The sequence below is a fragment of the Corvus moneduloides genome, chromosome Z, assembly GCF_009650955.1.
Source record: "Corvus moneduloides isolate bCorMon1 chromosome Z, bCorMon1.pri, whole genome shotgun sequence".
Classification (NCBI taxonomy): Eukaryota; Metazoa; Chordata; class Aves; order Passeriformes; family Corvidae; genus Corvus; species Corvus moneduloides.
This window is the reverse complement of record NC_045511.1, coordinates 30,518,053-30,540,269: the sequence shown is the minus strand read 5'-3', so window position 1 is coordinate 30,540,269 and position 22,217 is coordinate 30,518,053. Positions and strand designations below refer to the sequence as shown.

General features: G+C 37.9%; 1 protein-coding gene across 6 annotated transcripts in view; it reads left to right on the top strand.

Moving 5' to 3' along the window:
• PCGF3 (polycomb group ring finger 3) overlaps positions 1-20,891 on the top strand; it is a 56,359-nt gene extending 35,468 nt beyond the window's left edge. For all 6 annotated transcript variants that reach the window (XM_032095398.1, XM_032095396.1, XM_032095400.1 and 3 more), the window contains 7 exons: positions 4,875-4,971; positions 8,692-8,747; positions 9,711-9,821; positions 10,319-10,407; positions 12,046-12,183; positions 14,148-14,228; positions 15,572-20,891. In XM_032095398.1, coding sequence (XP_031951289.1) covers positions 4,875-4,971; positions 8,692-8,747; positions 9,711-9,821; positions 10,319-10,407; positions 12,046-12,183; positions 14,148-14,228; positions 15,572-15,619 — 620 coding nt within the window. In that variant the 3' untranslated portion in view covers positions 15,620-20,891. The remainder of the gene's footprint in view (positions 1-4,874; positions 4,972-8,691; positions 8,748-9,710; positions 9,822-10,318; positions 10,408-12,045; positions 12,184-14,147; positions 14,229-15,571) is intronic.
• Positions 20,892-22,217: the final 1,326 nt, after the last annotated feature.

Below are 22,217 nucleotides of genomic sequence, written 5' to 3'. Positions count from 1 at the left end.
ATTAGTGGTAATACAAATATTCAAGAATGAAGTCTGTCTTCCTGCTAAAGGAATGTGGAATACCTAGTTCTCTCTTCTGTGACAGTTGATACAGCATATGTTCTCCACCTGGAGCCTTTCAGATGTCTCTTTCTCTCCTGTTCTGCTGCAGAAAGCAAATAGTTTATTGATAAAGAATAGTATGTTGTCCTGTACCCTAGAAATAAGCTTGTATTCCAAAATACTGTGATAAGGTAGTTGTTTGTTGTTACTTTGTGAATTTCTACTTTCATGTAAGTGAAGGATGACCTAGAACCTTGCAACGCATCCCGTGTTTTAAAACTATTTTGTCACAATATTTATGTTTATTCTGATAAAGCTATTATGTTGTTTAATAAGCTTAATGACTTAGTCCTAAATTTTCTTTGAAGGCAATTATTTGGTGGCTGTGTCTTCATCATGAAACGAAAAGTTTCAGCGGACTTCTTCACCTAATATATCTGATGAAGGGGAAAGGCAATGCTCATGATTTGTCACTGATTATGTTTTTTATTATATTCCATTTAGAAGCTTCATCCAAACAACACTTCATGTTGTTTTGGATATCCTCATAGAATCTAGGATCATGGAATGGTTCATTCTGTGATTCCAAGAACCACAGAATGGTTCTTGAAACTGGAACCTAGATTCAATCCCCTGGCCATGGTCAGGGTCAGCATCTACTGGATCAGGTTGCTCAAAGCCCTGTATAACCAGGCCTTGAATGCTTCCAGGGATGGGACATCCACAACTTCTTTGGGCAACCTCTGCCAGTTACCCTCACAATACAGAATTTCTATCTAATCTGAACCTATCCACCTCCAGTTTGAAGCCATTCCCCCTTGTCTTCTCAGTACATGCCCCTGTAAAAAAGGCCCCCTCCATCTCTCTTGTAGTGCCCTTCAGCTGTTGGAAGGCTGCTTTAAGGTCTCTCCAGAGCCTTCTGCTCTCCAGGCTGAACAACCCCAACTCTCTCAGCCTGTCTTCTTAGGAGAGCTGCTCCAGCCCTGTGATCAACTTCATGGCCCTCCTCTGAACTCACCGGAACGGGTCCATGTTCTTATGTTGGGAGTCCCAGAGCTGGACACAGTAGTCAGTGTCTCATGTCCCGTCTGCATTTGTTTCATATCTCAATTTCCATAGTGTTGTTTTCAGAGAAAGATCCTTAAGCTAGACTTCCAGTTAGTTTTGCCCAAATTTTTTACTGCTGCTAGTAAGAAGATTGTATACGGAATGAAGATCATAACAAGTTAACATGGCTGACAAAGAGCTAGGGAGAGGGTCATTTTTCACTGTTCTTTAAGAATAAAACAAAAACCTCACAAGTACCCCTCAGCTGATATCATCTGTACCATCTCTTATATTTGCATATGGAGGAAATATGTAGATTAATCCACAGTGCTACAGTGCTTGCTTCAAAAGCCAGGGAATACTCTTTACTACCTTTTCCTGCTGCTTTTTGGGGGGTTTGTTTGTCTTGTTTCTTCCTTATTTTGACAGTTTATATTTTATGAATACCACTTCACTGTGTGCCCTGTATAAATAGTTTTGTGAGAACAGGCACAGGATATCATGTAGTAGTGTGTTTTATGAGTACTGTTTTGGGGCAGAACAGAGGAGAGCAGAGTATAAATAATTTACTTTGAAAGAGAGATGGGTGATTGTGTGTTTGCATATAGAAATGGGCAGCTGTATAATGAATGGCTACTTTAGCAACTCATACCAGGACGTTTTACTAATACTGAGAGTCTGTGCTAATGCTGTCTTTTTAACAAAACTTCATACATGTTGGCATTGTTTGTGTTGTGTAAGATAATGCTAATAATGTATTATTATTTAAATAATAATAAAAAGCATCCTTGCAAAATCTATCATGACATTACCCTGTCTGTTGAGATAGTGAATTCTCTTCCAAATTATACCACCCCGAAACTTTCATTCTGTTCTACTCAGAACTGAACATTTTTCTTACCTTTTCCATTTTTCTCTAATTTCCTGATCTTCAGCCATTCAAAGACTCTTCAGTAGTAAATGAAGTTCTTGAGTCCTTTGGTGAAAGTAATTTGGAGGACCAAGGCCAGTCCTCTGGAGGAACAGGGCCAGTTTTGGTAAAACTGAATTCAAGAGAAAACAGGGTTTTTTTGCTTTCTTTCCTGCTTGTTTCTCTGCTGTGGTTTTAGTTTGTGGGTGACAGGTAGGCCGGTAAGTCAGTCGCTAAAAATATCATTTTTAGTAAGTCAGCCTTAAATCTTTTTTTAGTTTATATCTATTCCTTGATTAATATTCTATGTTAGATGATATATGCAGATCTTATTTAACTTTGTGTTTGTAATGTCAGTTTTGTTAGTGTTTACATGTAAAATCTGTCCTTCTATGTTATGAAAGGGAAAACCTCACATTATGAAAGGTATCATGTTCTGGATTCATCAGGATGATAAAAGGTCGACTTGAACTAGATACAGAAATGAAAAAAGTCAAAGAGAAGTGAAACTGTTAAAATAAACAACTGAGCATTAACCTTGCCTGTTCTTGTTCTGATGAAAGCTCTCTGATGTGTTTAAGAAATCAGAAAATGTACAACTCAGTTCATGCCCACAGTCAGTGCCCACATATCTGGGTACAGACCAGAGATACTGGAAAACCAAGGTAATGGAAAATTCTAGTAACAGTATTGTTTCAGACCATAGAATGATTTCCATGGTGTCTGTCCATTACTCCAAAGATTTCCAGTTTCAGGAGAGTTTATTAATCCCAACCTGACCCCAGAAAAAAAAGAATCTAAGTGGCTGCAGCACCCTTCATAAGCCGTCTAGTTGCATTTATTCGGATGCTGTGCTCAGACTGAAACCTGACAGAACCTTAGCCAGCTTGCGACCAGTTCATTTTAGGAGGAGTTAGTCTATACATAGTCCAAACTGGAAGATGTACTGGCATGGGATGATGTTTGGGTTGGAAGGGACCTATAAAAGTCACCTAATGCATCACCACTGCAGTGGGCAGGGGCATCTTCAGCTGCATCAAGTTGCTCAGAGCCCTTGGCGAAGCTGTGCTGGGCTGTCTCGAATCACCTCCCTGTCCTCCAGGTGCCGTAGCACTGCTTCTAGGAGGATCTGCTCCATGATCTTCCCAGGCACAGAGTTAAGGCTGACAGGTTGGTGGTTTCCAGGTTTCTCCTTTTCTGCCACTTCCTAAAAGTGGACACAGTGTTTTCCTTTCACCAGGGATTTCATCTGACTGTCAGGACTATCACTGTCAGTGGCTTGGCTACTACATCAGCCAATTCAAGACCCTGGGACACATCTCATTAGGTCCCAGAGACTTACTTGTGTTCAGGTTCCCGGGTGTTCATGAATCTGATCTTCTCGTGCAGTGGAAGGGACTTGACTCCCCCAGTCCCGTCTTTGCGGTTCATCTGTGCGAGAGGTGTGGGAAGAGAAATTGCTGGAGAAGAATGAGGCAGAAAAATTGAGAACCTCAGCCTTTTTCTTGTCCACTGTTACTGGTTTGCCAGTGTTTATCTGGAGGGTACACATTCTCTGACCTACTTTTTCTGACATACCTATAGAAGCCCTTAAAATTCTTCATGTCCCTTGCCAAGTTCAGCTTCAGCTGTGATTTGGCCTTTTTCACCCCTCCCTACACAAGTTAGGAGCATCCCAATACTCTTTCCAGGATACCTGTCCCTGCTTCCTCTGTCAGATTCTGCTTCTATTGACTTGGTAGGAATGGGGTTTGGCTTGACTTTTGCAAATGGATTTACTGCTCTGGCATTCCACTGGAACAAACTGTTGTGTGAGATCTGTGCTTAATGTGCAAAGCTATGAGGCTTCGTCTAACCTCTGCCACCCAGAGTTCTGTCATCCTAGGTGTGTAAATGCAAAGCACAGTGCAAAGTTACCATGCTTCATTTACTGTTACTTTTTTTTTTTTTAATTAACGGGTGTTTATGTAATTGTATTCTCTTCTTGTTTGAGAGGTAGATGGCACTATAGTTACAGAAATCCATTCATTTTGTATGGGAACTGCATTAATACCAAGATTACATGAACTAGTGAACTTCAAGAAAAAACTATACCTCCCTTCTTTTCTCCATACCCTTTTGAGTTGTAACTTTAAGTGAGTGAGGATATCATGTAGTAGTGTATTTTATGAATACAGTTCTGGGGCAGGACAAAGGAGAATGGAGTATAAATAGTTTCTTTTGAAAGAGAGATGGGTGATTGTGTGTTTGCATATGGAAACGTGCAGCTGTATAATGAATGACTACTTTAGCAACTCCTACCAGGAAATTTTACTAATACTGGGGATCTGTGCCGATGTAATTTTTTTTCTGGTAGAAGTTTAACTGTAGTGTACTCTGTGAGAACAGACTTAAAATAACACCCAGATATCCACTTTCCAGCTTTGGAAATTTTTTTTTGTCTTGGTTTCATTGCCACCACACACATTTGCTCTATATGTTGCCATGGTTAAAGCAAGTATGTTTTGTTTAATATCTTAATGGCAAGTAGTTCCTGTAGTGTCATCCATGCAAGCTGAATGTTGACCTGCTAGAAATTGTTGTTCTAGTAAATTTCAAAGTGGGATTTTGTGCTGTATGCTGCATTAAGAAGGTTTTTGATAAGTATGGATGCTTTAATTCTAGTGCATCCCTTCTCTGTATTGAGAACATTAATGAAAGGTACTGGAAACTGTATTCTGCAAATTAGACATCATGCACATATGATGTAAAAAAATGAACTTGATGTAAATTTCAGTAATGTGCATTTCTGTGACTGTACTAAAACAGACTTTTATTATGCTACTTTTATATGCTATTTTTATTCCTTTTTAATTGTGAGTGTCTTTGTTACTAGTCTGTAGAAGCTGCCTAGTGAAATATTTGGAGGAGAACAACACCTGTCCAACCTGCAGGATTGTTATACATCAGAGTCACCCATTACAGTATATTGGGTAAGTATAAAAGCAGAAGTGCGAGTAGCTTCACTCTAGACTGGTTCACCCCCTTTGATACAGTACAGCTTCTCCCAAAATTTTCATTCTTGCTTATCAGCATGTTAAACACTAAAAAAGAAGTTTGAAGGGGATTGAGGAGATACAGGATAAAACTTTAGTTATGAATTTGCAAAATTCATGCATGGCAGCTTGTTCCAGACTTCAAAAAAAACCCAAAGCATACACTTAAATGTCTAATTTCTGTGTGATTTTTAATGGGATTTAGTCATTCCTCTTTTTGTATGCTTGAATTGTAAAAATAATATATATGAAACATTTGTAGGAATTATACTTTTAGAAAATTACAATAATTAGTCTCAGTTGGACAATGCTTTTCAGCATCTGACAGTTATGAGATAAATAATTTTCAGCTTTATCGTTCAGCTAATCTTTTAAGGGTCTGCTTAGGTCATAGGAACAGGAAAGAATGTCATAGTATCATCATAAAATGGTTTGGGTTGGAAGGGACCTTTGAGAGATCATCTAGTTCTAACCACCCTGCCATGGGCAGGGACATGTTTTGCCTGGACCAGGTCACTCAAAGTCCCACTCAGCCTGGGCTAAACATTTCCAGGGGTGGGGTATGTACAACTTCTCTGGGCAACCTCTTCTGGTCTTGCCACTCTCACTGAAGAATTTCTACCTGTTATCTAACCTACACCTGCTGTCTTCTAGTTTAAAACCATTCCCCCTTGCCCGTGTCGAAAGTTTGTTTCCAGCCTTCTTGTGGGTTCTCTGCATGTACTGGAAGGCTGGTCTGAGGGCTCCCTGGAGTCTTCCTTCTCTAGGCTCTACAGCCCCAACTCTCTCAGCTTGTCTAAACAGGAGAGGAGGTCCATCCCTCTCATCATTTTCGTGGCACTCCTCTGGACTCACAGCAACAGGTCCACATCCTTCTTATTTGGGGGCTTCAGAGCTGAACGTAGTGGTCTAGGTGGAGTCTCTTGCAGGCAGAGTAGAAGGACAGAATTCACCTGCTTCGATCTGCTGGCCAAGTTTCTTTCGATGCAGCCCAGCATGCAGTTGGCTTTCCAGACTGCAAGTGCACTTTGCCAGGTCATGATCAGTTTCCCATCCACAAGTCCTTCTCCTCAGGGCTGCTCTTAATTACTTCTCTGCCAGCCTGTAGCTGTGGTTGGGATTGCCCCAACCCAGGTGCAGGACCTTGCACTTAGCTTTGATGAACTTTATGAGCTTCACATGGACCCACCTCCTAAGCATCCCTTCCCTCCAGCATGTTGACTGCCCCACACAGCTTGGTGTCGGTGGCACACTTGCTGAGGGTGCCCTCGATCCTACTGTCTGTGTCACTGACAAAGATCTTGAACAGCACCAGTCCTGGTACTGACCCCTGAGGACACCACTTTTCACTGGTGTCCTTTTGGATATTGAACCATTGATCACAACTCTTCTGAGGGCAACCATCCAGCCAATTCCATATCCACCAGGTGCTGCATCAGCCAAATCCCTGTCTCTTCAGTTTAGAGAGGATGTCATGCAGGACAGCATGAGTCACCCTTTCCTCATCCACTGCCTCTGTAACCTCATCATAGAAGACCACCAAAGTTGTCAGACACTGCTCTTAGTGAAAGCCATGTTGGCTGTTGCCAACCACCTCCTAATTTTCCATGTGTATTTGCATAGTCAAATTGCATTTTCACTAAGTATTTTTGTTGGGTTTTTTCCTCCTTTAGTTTTCAGAAAAGACATTCTCCTTCTTTTCCTTAAGTGCTTTCTTTTCATTTTACTGCAGTGTAGTAACTCCTGCTGATGAAAATACATTGTGACGGTGTGTCTGCATAAACTGTTGCACATCAAGTAGTGTTTTGTCTTCCATTATAAAGAACTTGGGTTTGTTCACAGCATTTTTCGATATGCCTTTCTCACTTCTATAACAATTTCTGAAGCAATGGTTATAGCAAATGAGTCTGATTTCACTTTTACAGAAAACTCGATATTCCATACACAGTTGTATTTTTCAAGCTCCTCCTCATTCAGGAGCCTGAAACTATGCTCTCTACATTTATATAATACACTGATAATAGCCTGTATGAGTGTATAATTGAAGGGACAGGTAGATGCAAATAGGCAAGAATGAATAAATGACATGCAAGATAACATGTTTGCCTTGCTTCAAAAACCTGTTTTCTGTGCAAAGAGGGACCAGGAAACAACATGACATTGAGAACAGCTAGAAGGCAATTTGTTATTTGGTTTTTTTTTTTGTTGAATACACTTCAACTTAACTCAGCTGCTTGAACAAATTGTAAAATACTGCCCCATCAAAACTGAAACAGACTTTGTAGGGTCTACTTTGTCCGGTCTCCTTTTGGGTATATTTCCTTACCTTTTTTAAAAATAATTGGGAGTCCGAAGTTTCACAAGATGTTTGAAAATGGAGATTTAAACTCCTATTCATCCTCCGTCTGTGTGGAAAATAGGTAAACCAAATGTATCACTTTGTTCACATTTCTAAATACTGTTAAGTAGCATCATAGAGTCTTAAAATTCTTTGGAACCTTAAAGATCATCTGTATCATCTAGTTCCAACCCCCAAATTCTCACCTCTGATGTAAGAGTGATGCCTTATTTACGTATTTTTGTTGAAATATTTTTGGCAATGTGTCTGCAGTCCATATGTGATACTTCATAATCCCAGCCTGTACAAATGGGATTGCTACTGGTCAAAATGATGTGAATTTAGGATAAATGATATTCTGAATCTTGTTGTAGTGCTACTTAAAATATTGTAATTACTGTTTGTAAATGTCTTGATTTGTCACCTTTCTGTGATTGTTCACTGATCTCCACTGCTGTGAAGTGCTCATGTCAGGTGATGAGAAGCCTGAGACTACTCTTGTAAGCCTTTTCTTTTCAAGTCAGATTCAGGACTTGATGACGCAAACTCTTTTGGGGTAATGACATTGCAGCAGCCAAGGCAGACACTTGAAATGCTTATTATACTATTTTTTAATTGGAATTTAAGGTAATATTTCATTTCTTTCAGACTATGACTTATTTTAGACTCGGACAGGATTTTTCTAGGTGAGCTGGGAATGAAAGTTTAGAATCTTAATTGGCCCTACTGTTATACTTGCAGTGGGATTATTACCTTTTCTTCATTTGAGCCATGCTACCTGTACGGACTACTTAGCTACATAACATTTCTCACAGTTAAAATGTTGTCTTTTAAGAAGAAAGTAAACTTTAGTTGTTGTGATCTTTTTCTGTGAACTGTTCCTCTTGAATTTTAGAAGAATCCTAGTAAAGATAACTAATCTATAACTGTGAGAAACGAAGTCTATAGGGGTGAGAAACAAGTTATCCTTGATTCTTTTGTAATAAAAATGAGTTTATTTCTAAGTTCTAAAAGAATTTTAGACTATTAGTGACATACTTGTCTTGATGCAGAAGGACATATTCAGTGGAGTGATTTCCTCCACGGACTAGTCTTTCTCAAACTTTCATTTGTTTTCTGTCTTAGCCTGTACTTTTTTATAATTTATGTTGCTGTCCTCCCTGGTTTGATAGAAACATCGATTTGAGATGTAAAATTCTTATTAGGTGAATTTAGAGATTTTTGCATGTGGTTAGTACTGGAACTTTTTAAAGAGAAATATTTTGAATCAAGATGATGAATTTAATCTTTTGATTTGGGTGTTTTTTTTTTTTTGCTAGTCATGACAGAACAATGCAAGATATTGTTTACAAACTTGTGCCAGGGCTCCAAGAAGGTAAGTTGTGGTGTGACCTTTCTAAAAGTCAGTTTGCACATACTTCTTTGGCATTAAAAAAAACAAAGTTTCAAGTGATGAAAAAGGAGGGGGCAACTGAGGAAAAATACAATGGAAAACCAGGTTCTTTCACCTGTGTAATTTTTAGCAATTAATTTAATTTCTTGCCTGTACTAGCAGAAATTGAGTGTGGGGGTGGTGAGAGGCAACATGGGATGTTTCTTCCAAGAGCGGTGTTAAGTAAAGCAGAATTCAGCTTTTGAATGTTGCCATACCATAACTCTAATCTGTTTTTGTTAAACTGTGTACCTGTTGTGCAAGCTTTCTAGAATTCTCAGAGGTAAAATGCAATGCAGAACTACTTTTAGTTTCTGCTATTCTAAGAGTTCTTTCTTATCAGGGAACTTTCAATTTCTGGTTTCATAATCCTCTTTGACACTAGATCTGTTTAACTAAAGAAATACATTATAAAAATTGCTCAGTGTTTTTTTTTTGTCTTAATGTATGTTAGAGCTTTCATTTAAATAGAGTATTTTAATCTATTTAAGCTGCTTTTTAACCAGAGCATTTTCAAATATCAGTGAGATTAAATTGATAATATAAAAATTATTTCTAGGATCTTGAAAATCAGAACTATAAATAAAAATTCAAACCCAGTGTTTTGACTGAAATACGGTTATATTCAAAATGGGGGTTATTCAAAATCAGCTGAAGTATTTTAAATACCATCTCATTCTAGCAGTAATGCTGTAATAATAATTATACAGACAACTTAATGCTATTCTAACTCGGAAAAATAAGATGAGGCATGACTTGATGCGGTAGCAGAGATGGAAGACAGTAAATAATGACACCACCACCACCACTTGTTGGCAATCCTTAAGTGGGAAGGGATTTGGAATAACTTCATAAATATTGCATTAGAACTTTATTACAGGGATTAATATTTGCAATTTTAAACAGCGGAAATGAAAAAGCAAAGGGAGTTTTATCACAAACTGGGCATGGAAGTTCCAGGGGACATCAAAGGGGAGACATGTTCTGCAAAACAGCACCTAGATTCTCATCGAAATGGTAAATAGTCCCTTATTTATTCTGTCTTTGGTGGGTGACAGCTAGTAAATAGATAAACTGTTCTTTTGGAAGTATGTGCCCAGTTGGTATTTTACAGTCACAGTTTTTCCTAGTGAGGAATAGAGTCAGCATAGGATTGTTGCTTTGTCCCTTATTTGTGCACAGAATCTTTGTTTTCAGCTGTTAATAGTATGTTGCTTGTGGCAAAGTCAGTCTCCATAGCAGTGCCTACATGGGGATTGTGAAATTACCCAGCTTCTGGGCTGGTAGCAGCTGAACTCCGTAGGTGTTGCCCTCTTTCATGTCACGGGCTGTTGGCTGCAAGTGTTGCTTGAGCCAATAAGCACAGTTTGGGAATAGCAAAGTTTATTCTATACTGCGAGCCTGAACTGTGCTGTTTTAATTGTATTAGCACTATGAGCTGCTGCTGAGTATATCCGGGGTTTAAATATAAACATAGTATATGTATCCCATATATCTGGCTTTTTTTATCTAAGGTGAAACTAAAGCAGATGAAAATATAAATAAAGAAACTTCGGAGGAAAAACAGGAAGAAGATAATGACTACCACCGAAGTGATGAACAGGTGGGCTCATAGGGCATGCTCTAGTTTTATCTTGTATTTTAGCTGTTGTGCTTTGGTAAGATAACTTCGATAATCTAACAGAGAAGAAAATAAACTTCTTTCAAGCTACTTTTTCTGTTCTCTGATACAAACAAGATGCAGTTTGTGCAATGCTTTTTTGTAAGCATGAGGTTTTACCTTTGGGTTTTGGCAGGAATAGACAATACATTAAAGACATTTGCATTAAGATTTGATAGTTCTGAATGTTTATGAATTTTCAAAGTATTTATTTGCTTTCAAAACAAATTCATGTAATTTTTCCCCTTCTACAGGAGTGTACCCCAGTGTTACCATGATACATTGAGGTGAATGTGTATTGATAATTATGACTGAAACCTTTGGCACTGTTAACACATTCAGTGCGGGTAGCTTGGGGTGCAGTTGCAATGAGAGCTGTAGGTTGAGCTCTGGATGGGAGCCCAAGTCAAGAGGCCATGAACTGCCAACTCTTGGCACAGGAAAGGGCACAGGGACCTGTGGCACCAGCCAGGGAACTGGACACTGAGACACAGCAGGAGCTGAGACCCCCAGACTTCGGTGCTGTGAGGGTACAAAAGCCCAGGGGTTCCTTTGTTCACAGTCCCTCCTCAGAGGCACCAGCTCGAGCTGTTGTTATTTAGTTATTGCACCATGATTAAGCTATTTGGAGGACCTGGATGTCTGAGAATCTGCTGTGGGAAACCTGGGGTTGAGCTGGTAAGGAGTCCTGGTCAGACTGTGAGTGTGGGAGGTGTAGCTGTGAAGGGGCTTCAGTCCCAGCTCAGGTGGTGTGAATGTGGCTGCCAGAGTGGCTTCTGGATGGTCAGACAGGGAACTTTCCTTAACAGCACTCTTACTAACTTACTACATATTTTATTTTCAACCTTTAATACTAAGACAGTGTTAGCTCTATATCATAAAAATATCATAAAAGTGGGGAAGGCCACTGTTAAATTTGAAACACAAAGCTTGTTTGAAGGTGGAAACTCCTTTTGGGATAAACAAGCCATGCCTTTTATGTTTTCCTGTTATGTGTGTCCAGAGTAACTTTAGCTTGGGTTCATTTTCAGTTGCCATGTAAGGGAACTTTCGAAGGGAGTGTCCTTGTTATTAGATGCTCCTAGTGCAATACAAGCATATCATCACAAAGACCTTAGACTGTAATGAATAGCTGGATGGGAAAAGAAGTGAGAATTTGAAAAATTTGTCATATAATTTGTATTCATTCTTTTTAAACATATTAAAATTAAACTAGATTAGCAGTTGCATTAAAAGTAAGAAGGTATGTTAGAAGCAATCATTAAGAATTGGCAATGGTTTTCTTATTCTTTTCTTGCTCTAAGTTTTAATATATGGTCCTCTTAAGCTATTGACAGCCTATGAATTTGGACTGAAGCAGCCTTGTTCCAACATCAAAGATTACTTTTTGAACATTTTTGTCTATTACTTACCACTCAGCTTATGAGGTCTTAGAAAATGTGGTTTTTTTAATAGGCATTTCAGTTTAAAGGATACTGTGCTTCACTTCATTGGATTAATAATAACTGTGTTTGGAATATATGATAGGGGACTGCAGAAAATTATTCTAGCCAACTCTTGGTTCTTTACCTTTTCCTGAAGGTAAGCATCTGCTTGGAGTGCAATAGCAGCAAATTGCGTGGATTGAAACGGAAATGGATTCGTTGCTCAGCACAAGCAACAGTCTTGCATCTAAAGAAGTTCATTGCCAAAAAACTCAACCTTTCTTCTTTTAATGAGGTAATATTTTAATTTTTAAAAATAAGTTTACAGATATAAAAACTTAAAGGGGTGGGTTTGTTCCTTTGCAAAAGAATGTCTTTATTCTGATTTTGTTTTCAGAAAACAGCATACACTGCTTCTTAAATTATATGTTATATAGCCATTTTCCTGTCCTTTCTTGGGTCTGTACAGGACTTTACACTTAGTTTGCAGTGCATCTTTGCATGTGCATTTATAAATAGTTGAGCTAAAAGGCTTGGTTATGTGCTTCCACATGTGTTGAGATGGACTCTGGCAAGATGATTTGTTTGATAGATTGTAGTTGAGTTTATCCCCACCCTTCCAGGAAGGTTGCACTCTGCGGGGTCCAGACAGTAACCAACACTTGGACACTACTGAAGCCCAGTTGAAGAGAAAGCACCACAAATACTTTGTTCTTTTCTGTGTTCTTAGGGAAGCTCAATCTGAAGTTGCTGCCTACCACAACCAGAGTGTTACCAGATGCCTACTTTTCCCTGTCTTTACAGGGAATCGTGGGAAGAATTTAAGTTGACAGGTACAGAAGGAAAGGCAATACTTTGCACTTCTCCTAGATCAGATTCAAAAATTAACAGTGGCAAACTATGAATGCAGCCTCAGTTTATCACATGGCTGGATCTTGGTCACAGTCTCTGGACATCTCAGTTGACTCTGATCTTGACATCTCTCAATTCTGCATTATGACACTGATTCACTGAATTTCATTAAGATACTTCATTCAAATCAAATCATCTGTTTTCCAGTCCAGTGTGTCAACACCTTTCTGCTCAAACTTGTCAACAGCCAATTTGCATCTCTACCACTTTTCCTTCATAGCTTCTGTACACTTCAAACTAACACTCTCTCTGTCCTGTGGTTGAACTATATCTCCAAACTCTGCCAGTCATCCTGAAACAAAACCATGTATCCTGTCATGTCCTCAGCTGTCTCAGAAGTGGTTGACTCCTGACTTTAGCCTAGCAAATGTTCAGAATGGGTTTTTTTAATACATTCTTTTGGTATATGCATGTGTAAGCTATCCAGTGAGCTGTGCCATCTGTGACTTAAAAACCTGCTTGGCTTCTACTGAAAGAAAAACTTTCAGGAGTACTGTTCATTCTTTTGTTATCTCTTTCTACCCTCTTAAAAAGTACATAAATGGTGGTGTAATCATTCTACCAGTACCAAGTAACATAGAAGGAGAACTTGAGCTTGTGGTCACTTGGTTGCTTGATACAGACTATTCCAGGTTTGAGTTACTGTCATGTAAGTGGACTGCCTGCACATTCAGGCCTTTCTGGGCTGTGGGGTAAAGCATTGTGATATAAGGCACCTTGGTGGAACTTACTGTTTTAATTCATGTTCCCTGGTTTTAGTTCATGTTCAGATATTGTAGTTCAGCTGATTAGTATAGTCATATGATCCTCATGCTTTTATGTTGAGATCCTCACTGTTTCTAATATTGAGATTTTTTAAAACTGAGATAGAAAATGAAAAATACTTGTTGAGTATCTGCAAAAAACCCATAAATATAGCATATGAGTATATGGCAGAGAGGGTTTTTTAAAAAAAGTCTTGTAACAATGCTGCCTGACTGGTGTTAGGTAAAAAAAAATCATAGCATGCTAAATAACAACTCTCTTTCAGACTTCTATCTCCTTGCTCATTTATTCGACCTTTTTAAAAGCATGTAAAGCTTTCAGGAAAAGGTATTAGTACTGCTTGGGAAGATAAATCAAGCAGTTAAGTCCAGATCATACTGTATTTCCTAGGAAAGCACTGACATGGTCTTTCAGTACTTCATGTTGAGAAGAGATACTATCTTTTCTTTCCGGGCAACTGCAGGATTACCAGTTCCAGTATCTTCAGAGCAAAAATGTCTTGTCAAGTGTGTAGTATTATGTGAAATACGTTGTTTGATGTATTGGGTCCCAGTGAATTAACTGTCGCCTTTATTTTGTCAGCTGGACATATTATGCAATGAAGAGATTCTTGGCAAGGACCACACGCTCAAGTTTGTAGTTGTTACTAGATGGAGATTTAAGGTATGACACAATGGTTCAATGTAAATCATGAAGTGACCAAATAAAATGGTTATAAAATAGTGATAATTTGGAACTATACTGCAGTAACTGCAAACTCAATAAAAAGGTACTTTTATGAATATCTGCTACAGCATCCTTAGACACCAAGTATTTATTTGTTTCCAGTAAATGAAGGAAAGGAGAATTAAGTATTCATTGCAGGAGAAAAGAGAACACTGCATTAGCTGTCAAATTGTTATCAAGTCTGGCAAAGGAAGGGGAAGCTACAAAAAGTAGTATTTTTAACTCTTTCAGGTGGTAAGAATGAATAGCAAAACAACACTTAGGATGGAAGTCAACACTGAACAGAGTCAGTATATGTATACATGGAATTATTGGAACAAGAAGTTTGTATTTGTAATGGAAAAGCAACACATTCTGAGCATACAGTGTACACTGAGGTGAAATCACTCAATGGCTTTGGATAAGAGTCACAGGATAAAGTCAGTGGTCAGTGTTAAAAATGGAGAGATGTCACAAGTGGAATCCTGCTGGAATCCGTTTTGTATGGTGTTTCTGAATGACCTGGAAATGGATTTGAGTAGTTCATTAACAGTGCAGTGACAGCATTGTCGTTATTTAGGTTAGTGACAGATTGATGATAAAATGTTGGATGAAGTCTACAATTCTGAGGGACAGGTGATTAACAAACATCTGAAGTTGAATGTAGGTGTAGATAAAAGGATACAATGGAAATGTTAGCAATTTGTGGGGTAGCAGGGAGAACCAAACAGGAGCATCAAATTGATGTGCATCTGTACAGTCTACTCTTCACCTTTATTAGGGAGATCTGTGTGAGTCGTGTAGAAAACAGAACTGTAAACTGCCTTCCCAAGTGAAGGAAGTGGTAGATGGAAAATGAAACTGAGACTTGGAAGGTCCAGAACAAAACAAGCAGAAGTAATTGTTTTCATGAGACACAGAACTCCATGGTGCAGGATGTTCTGGTTCTTACAAGTTCACCTATTCATAAAAAAAAATTAATAGATACTTTCACAGAACGAGAATCAAGTGAGAGCCATTATATATGAAGTACCACATACTCTAATGCTGCTTTCTAGATATGTCCCTTACTTCAGGGAGTTTTCCAAGATAAACAGATCTGCTCCCGAGATAAAGGGGAAAGGGTTCTTCATCTCTTGAAGATGAAGTTGCACCTTGTCTTTGTCTTGGTGAATTTTTGACAGATCAGATAGTTGCTCTCATCTTTAGTTGAAGCTTTAGTTTATGACACAGAAGTTCCTCCTACTGAACAGATCAGTTCTGGGTTTGTTTTTTAACTTACTGGTATTTCTGTCTTGCAGAAAGCACCTCTACTGTTACATTATAGACCCAAAATGGACTTGCTGTAAGGGAACTTTATTGTCCTTCTGGACAGAGCTTTTTGCAGAGACTATCATCTGGCACCTTCTTAGTGCATCACTAATCACATGACACAAACCAGCTGAATAATTTTGGAAGACTGGAGGGCTTTCATAGTGGACTGTCCTGAATATTTCTTCTAGGGATGCATTTCCTAGACTTCTGGGCAGAAAATATTTATACTTTTTTTGTACGGAAGAAAGAAGTTTCAACTCAGCAAGACACTACCAGCATTAAGTTTACAGATACTGAAAACACTTCACAGTTCCATGTAGCTCAGCTTGATTTGTCTCTTACAGTTACACAGAAAAAAATTAGAGTGTTGTGGGGTGATATAAATATGTTGCTTTTGACACCAAGTTGCATTTAGTTACTTTTCGCATTCTAAATCTTTAAAAACTATATTTTTGCAAAGTGTTATTGTCTTATATAGTATGCCTGATTGCATTGGCTTTATTCAAGTTATTCTGTAGAGCATTGAACATACCTAATAATACAGTGACTGGTGATAATTTATTATGCTGCATTGAAAACTTAAAAAAATATGGGAAACCAATAAATTCATTTTTGCCCAGTTATTGCTCTCCCTCACCTTGTGTTTTAATAAAGTTTTGATATTTCTGTATACATGTTAATTTGGTAAGACTAATAGAAATAATTTCAGTTGATTTTAATGTGCTGTGATATATATTTTGCTATGGTATAAATTGCACCACGTAATGACAAATACTCACAAGTGCTAGATTTGTGAATTTCTTAAAAAATAAACATTTCTTATGTAGTTGTGGCTTGCAGAAATCAGTTTTTAATTTAGAGAGAGTTTGCTATCACTAGGTATTGAAACAGTGGCTCTTGGACAACTTTGGGAGTATTGAAGATTTTTCATTTCATGGATTAAAACTTCCTCAGATATTATGGGCAGCTTTATATTTCTTTAGCTGTTTTCTTACGAAACCATAGCATTTTCCTTACTGCAGTTCTTAGCTCACTTGGGGTAGGGAGGAAGGGGGAGTCAGACAAGATTATTTTAGCACCTTTTGGCCTTAACTAATAATTTTGCTTGCATCAGCCCTAATGGATGCAAGGTAATACACAGTCATGTATGTATGGGTACATACCTCTATATACACATGTAACTATGTATGTTATAGAAAGCACCCTCAATGGCACTTAGCAGGGCTCACTGCACTTTTTGTAAGGCTTTTTGAAATAGCTCACTTTTTAAAAACAGTAGTTGAAAGTGATTTCTGCAAGCTGTAATCCACTATGGTATATATAGTATGATTGTGAGAACATTTGTCTGGCACAGGTGTCAAGTCACTGAAAACAGTCTATGCCCTATTATTGCCAGCTGGAAATAGTTAACCTAATATTTGGAGGAGTTTTCCTGTCAGCTGAAAAAGCTAGTTGCTGTTCCTATTATTAAATCCTGTTATTTTTTGATAAATTGTCTTTGGATAAGAAGCCCTGCTTCCTCTTGCTGTGCTCCTTTGCTTCTGTCAGAAAGTGTTACTTGATAACCAGAAGCTGATACTGCAAGAGATTTATCTAAGCATTTTAAATCATCTTCTTTTTGAGTTTTCAAAGCGCTAAGTTCCTCAGCCACATGTCCCTTAATTTCCTTCTTTGGAGTCTTCAGTCCTCCTTTCCCAGCTCTGTTGCTGCTTGTGCTTACCTTTGGCAACAGGGCTTTTTAAAAAATTTTTGATTACAGTCACAGATGTGAATAGGAAGGAAATAAAAAAAAGAAACGTATGTGAGCAGAGAGTGAAAGGAAGCCTCCTGAACTGTGGAGATGGAAAGGAGAGCCACGCAAAGGCCAGAACATGGTGCTGTCCTTGCAGGTGAAAGTCTCAGATAGCTGCATTTGTTTGTTTAGTTACACAGAGCTCCATGTCTGGTTCTTGTGTGCATGTCTGTGATTCATGGAATCAAATGTGGCTCTGATTTTGTCTTACTGTTGTGGACTCAGATATGTGTATTTTTAGCTTTTTTTCTGTCTTTTTGCATTACTTGATCTGGCAGAAAAGAACAAATGAGATCATATGTCTACCATTTTTTAAACTTTACAAGAAAACAGTGAATGCCAGTGGTGTGGATGTGTACACAAGCTGACATACTGGGCCTTTCTGGAGATGTGCTTTACATGGTTGTTGCTGTTCTAGTGTAAATAAGAGGCTGGCTTTGCCAGTGAGGCACTGAGTATATGGACAGGACTGTAAGGCTCCCTGCTCTGTGCACCCAGAGTATACACGCAGTGGCTGTACCTGATGTAGACATAAAACTAAAGCTGCCAGACAGCATTCTGATTAACCACCCTAATCAGAAAACATATATATATGTATACACACACACACACAAAAACAAATATATATACATATACACGTATAAATGAGATCTGTCTACCTCAAGTGTGTGTACTGCAGAAAACTTTTGTATGAGTAGATATTGACGCAGTGCTGTTAAAGTACATTGGGACTTCATTACCTCCCTGTGTACTTGAGCAACTGAGAAATTAATTATGAACACATAAATTCCGAAGCCTTTCAAATCTATTTCTTGCTGTAACAACTTACAATACAAAACTTACAAGTTTATAACCATCTTTAGAATCACTTGAATTTGTTATGGTGCTATCAGTATATAGAAAACTCTGTTTATACGGATACATGAATTCAAGCCAGTATTAATACCTATAGCTGGGGTTTTTGCTTGTATTTGTGTGTAACTGCTTTTGCAATGTGTTTAATCTGATAAAACCGCACCAGTAAAAAAAAACACAATAACACCCAAACAAAAAAACCCCCAAACCAACAAAAAATCTCAAAGTTACTCAGTTGTTTTTCTAAATTACATGTGATAACATCTTCACTACAAAAATTTCCCTTGGGAATGGTGTGACTGTGTCTGGACCATATGTTCGTCTCACCAAAAGGCTACAATGCAGAATGAGGTCTTCTTTGGGTCAGAGCCTTGTTTCATTTCTGTGACACTTAAGAGACAATTTATAACAAGATTGTATTGGGTAAAGTAACCCTGATACTGTTCAAAGTTGAACTAAAATTTGAACTTGGCCCTAGATATTTCTTAGTCCTGGTGAGATCATGGTAGTTTATTTTGGCTTTTGTGAAGATGCCATTACTGTGAAGTAGTTTTTACAATTTCTTACGCTGGTAAATAGTTGGAGTAAGGAAGTATCTTGTTGCATTATCCTCAGCAGCAGTGAGACTGATGAATCATCCAGGCTCAGAGTCTCATTAAGTACACTTTCATTAAAAATAAAGAATTCAGATAGAATATATAATATTGAATTTAAATGAGATTTGGGGGTTTAAATTTTATCTTTATAAAATTATTTATTCTATTTTAAGCCTTCTGTCTTATTTTACCATCCCAAGTATTTTTGGTTTCAGTGGTCCAGCTTTATTTACGGGCATATAAAATGAAATTGTAAGATGTTTTTACAAGCTTCTTCCTTTTACATTGAGTTTGCGTAGCTTTCATCTGTATGTTTTTGTTTTGTATGGATAAAGAGCATTACTTATGCTTTTGTGCAATAGGTTTGAAACATGCATTTATTAGGCATATGTTTAAATTGTAAATGTAGCATCTACTTACCATTACATTTAAAAGGAATGTAGATCGCTTTTCTCACTTGTTCAAATGGAGTTTTGTTGGGGCTGTTGTTTGGGGGTGGGCATGTGTGTTTTTTGCTTTGTTCCATTTTTTATTTTAAGAGTGAAATGGGGGATTTAAAATTTGTGTAAGTACAAGAACTATCTGTCAGCAATATTTTAAAATAAATGATCTTACAAGAAACCTTAATGTGAATTGTGGAAGCAATCGCCAAGACTTGCAGCCTATCTGAAAATGTTTTGTGCCATTGTTAGGTCTGGTATATTTGTGTACCATCAAACCTGGGAATATTTTTTTCTACTGGTTGTGCAATAGTATACACAACACTGTCACCTCAGGAGATATGGGACCATAAAAAATATCAGACTACAACTGTGATGGTGCTATTTTTTCCAATAGGCTATGAGCCTTTGAAAGCTCATCTGGCTCTTATCGTCTTTGTAACAACACAGTCCTAGGGGATTTACAGATTTTTTTTTTCTACTAGATGACAAATATAACTTGCTATTTTACAGCATTCCGCATATTACATTAAGATAAATATAATAGGAAAAAGCCAACCAGTCTGTACATCAGTGAGATGAGTCTTAGGTACACGGTTTGTACAGAAGGCTTTACTGAACAGAAGAATCAAGTTTCTGCTTTTCCTCAGGTAATCACTTCAGTTTGGATGTTTCTCTGAAAATGTTAATGCAACTTCAGTTAGTCTGCCTAAAGTTGATAACAGGGAAAGAAATTGTTCCACACACGAGTCACCCTACATAAGATATAATTAAATGTTACTTGGGTCTTGAGATCTGTTTTTGAAGAAAAAGCTGCAGAGAGCAACATTAAAGAACATGGAACAATGCTTCAATCTCTGCTTTAATCACAACTTGCAGTCAGGACAAAAAATACCTAGGAACTTGGGTCTTGTGGCAAGTCAATGGATTATGTTTTACCTGCTTCTGCAAATTAAAGGTGTGACTCCACTATTTGCTCCATATTTTATCCTACTTGGAGCTTTTTGGAAATCTTTTGAAGCCACGATGACCTATCCATGTCCTGGTGGTAGGGTAGGAACTAAATGTCCAAATCTATGAACATCTACATTGGTAACTTTACTAATAACATGGAGGTTCCACAGAAACCAGTGGGATCATTCATGCAAACAGATAGGTATGGCTGAAGGAAGAACTCCTGAGTTTTGAATACTGATGTTCCACTATTTTTGTTATTTCTGTTTGAAACTGAAAGTATTGGTTTGATGGAATCTTTAATTCAAGTGACTTATCTGGACAAAAGGAAAGTTTGTTCTTTCCTTCTGCAACAGGATTATTTTGCAGTAAAGGGACAATTAGCCAGTGCAACCACTAAGCCTTTTATCCTCATATGTGGCATAATAAAGATTCTGGAACTGTCAGAGTGTAAAACCATATTTTTGGCTTAGCTTCATTTAAAAGTTTACAATTTTTTATGCTTTGTGTTGCTGTGTAATTTCTGTACTACTGGTGGCTAGTTTTGTCTGAATAAGCCTTTTGGGGATTAATGCTTAATGTTTTGATTTTATGATAGTGAAGCTTGTATCTGGTGTTTTGCCAATGAATATTATATGCTTGTTAATAAAAGCAGAGAAACTAACTGAAACGCTGTGAGGCTGGAAGTTTTTGTCCCATTCTCTCCCGGGAGCATAAGGAACTAGCAGTTGTCTTAGCACTGAATAAATGCAGTGTGACTGAAACAGAGGTGGTGTGGCATTGCATTGTCATAAAATTTAGGATGGCCTAAAGTATTACTTCACTGGCAGTATGTCTGTGACAAGTGCATGTCAAGTAACTGCCAGATAGGAAATTAAATGGCTTCAGTCACCAAGAGGGAGAACAGCATTATCCTGGTGTCTTTAGGTACCTGGATAAAAAGGTACTTACCTGACCTGTATGTGTTCCCACCCTTACGAATGCCTGGTTGAGACAATACAGTAACAATGCAAAACAGATGCTACAGTAGTTGAATTTCTTGCAGCATCTACATGCAGTAATGCAAATGTATAGCTTGTGAACTGCTCTACGTGCTGAGAGGGCAGGACCTTTATTTACGCTCTTGGCTTGTTAGGAACTGCTAGCAATTCTGGGCTGCTTTGAAGTCGGTTTTATTCATACATGTATTTCTTAATTGCACTGATAGTACCCATGCATAATTGTCCTGAGGAAATCAGGCATTTGCCAGTTAAAGACTTCATTTAAATACCAGTATGAGAGACTGACTGCAGAAAGGTCCCTGTGTATAGTAACTTAAAAGTGAATGAAAGTTAGCACTAGTTCAGCAAGTGTTACATTTTGTAAGTCTTCCATGCCTTTATTATAAGTGGTTCTAATACTTACCTGAACTTTGTACTACTGTTTGCTTCCATCTATCTGTGAAGTAACCAGTGATGGGTCTGGCTCCCTCCCTTTCCTGAACATGGTGTTAATATAATAAATAAAAAGTAAAAACTTTTCCTGTTTGATTAAAATTCCCCAGCATCCCAAAAAGAAATTGTGCTAACAGTTGTGTTAGCTAGCCCTGAAAGCATAAACCTGCCCCACAGCCAGTAGGAACTAACTACATTTTTTTTCCCCAGAAGTAATACAATATTAGAAAGTTTTTACTGGTATTTCTTACTTTATTTGTAACTGATACTTTCTTATTTTGCTGATTGAGTATTCTGCCATAAAAATCATTACTTTGAGTATAATACCTCTTTTTGTGCAATAACTTCTTCCTTGGGATTAGAGCAGTCAGAGAAAAAAGTCCATATCAATTGAATATGTGCATTTAAGATAGATAAATGCAGCTGTTTAAACCCAGATGTAAACATAGTCACTCAGGATTAAATTGGTCTCAACTCAGGTTAGGCTTAATCCAGTGCCACATCTGAATAGAGGTGTATTGCAATGCAAATCCCTATATACCTCTGTAACAAATTCCTGCACA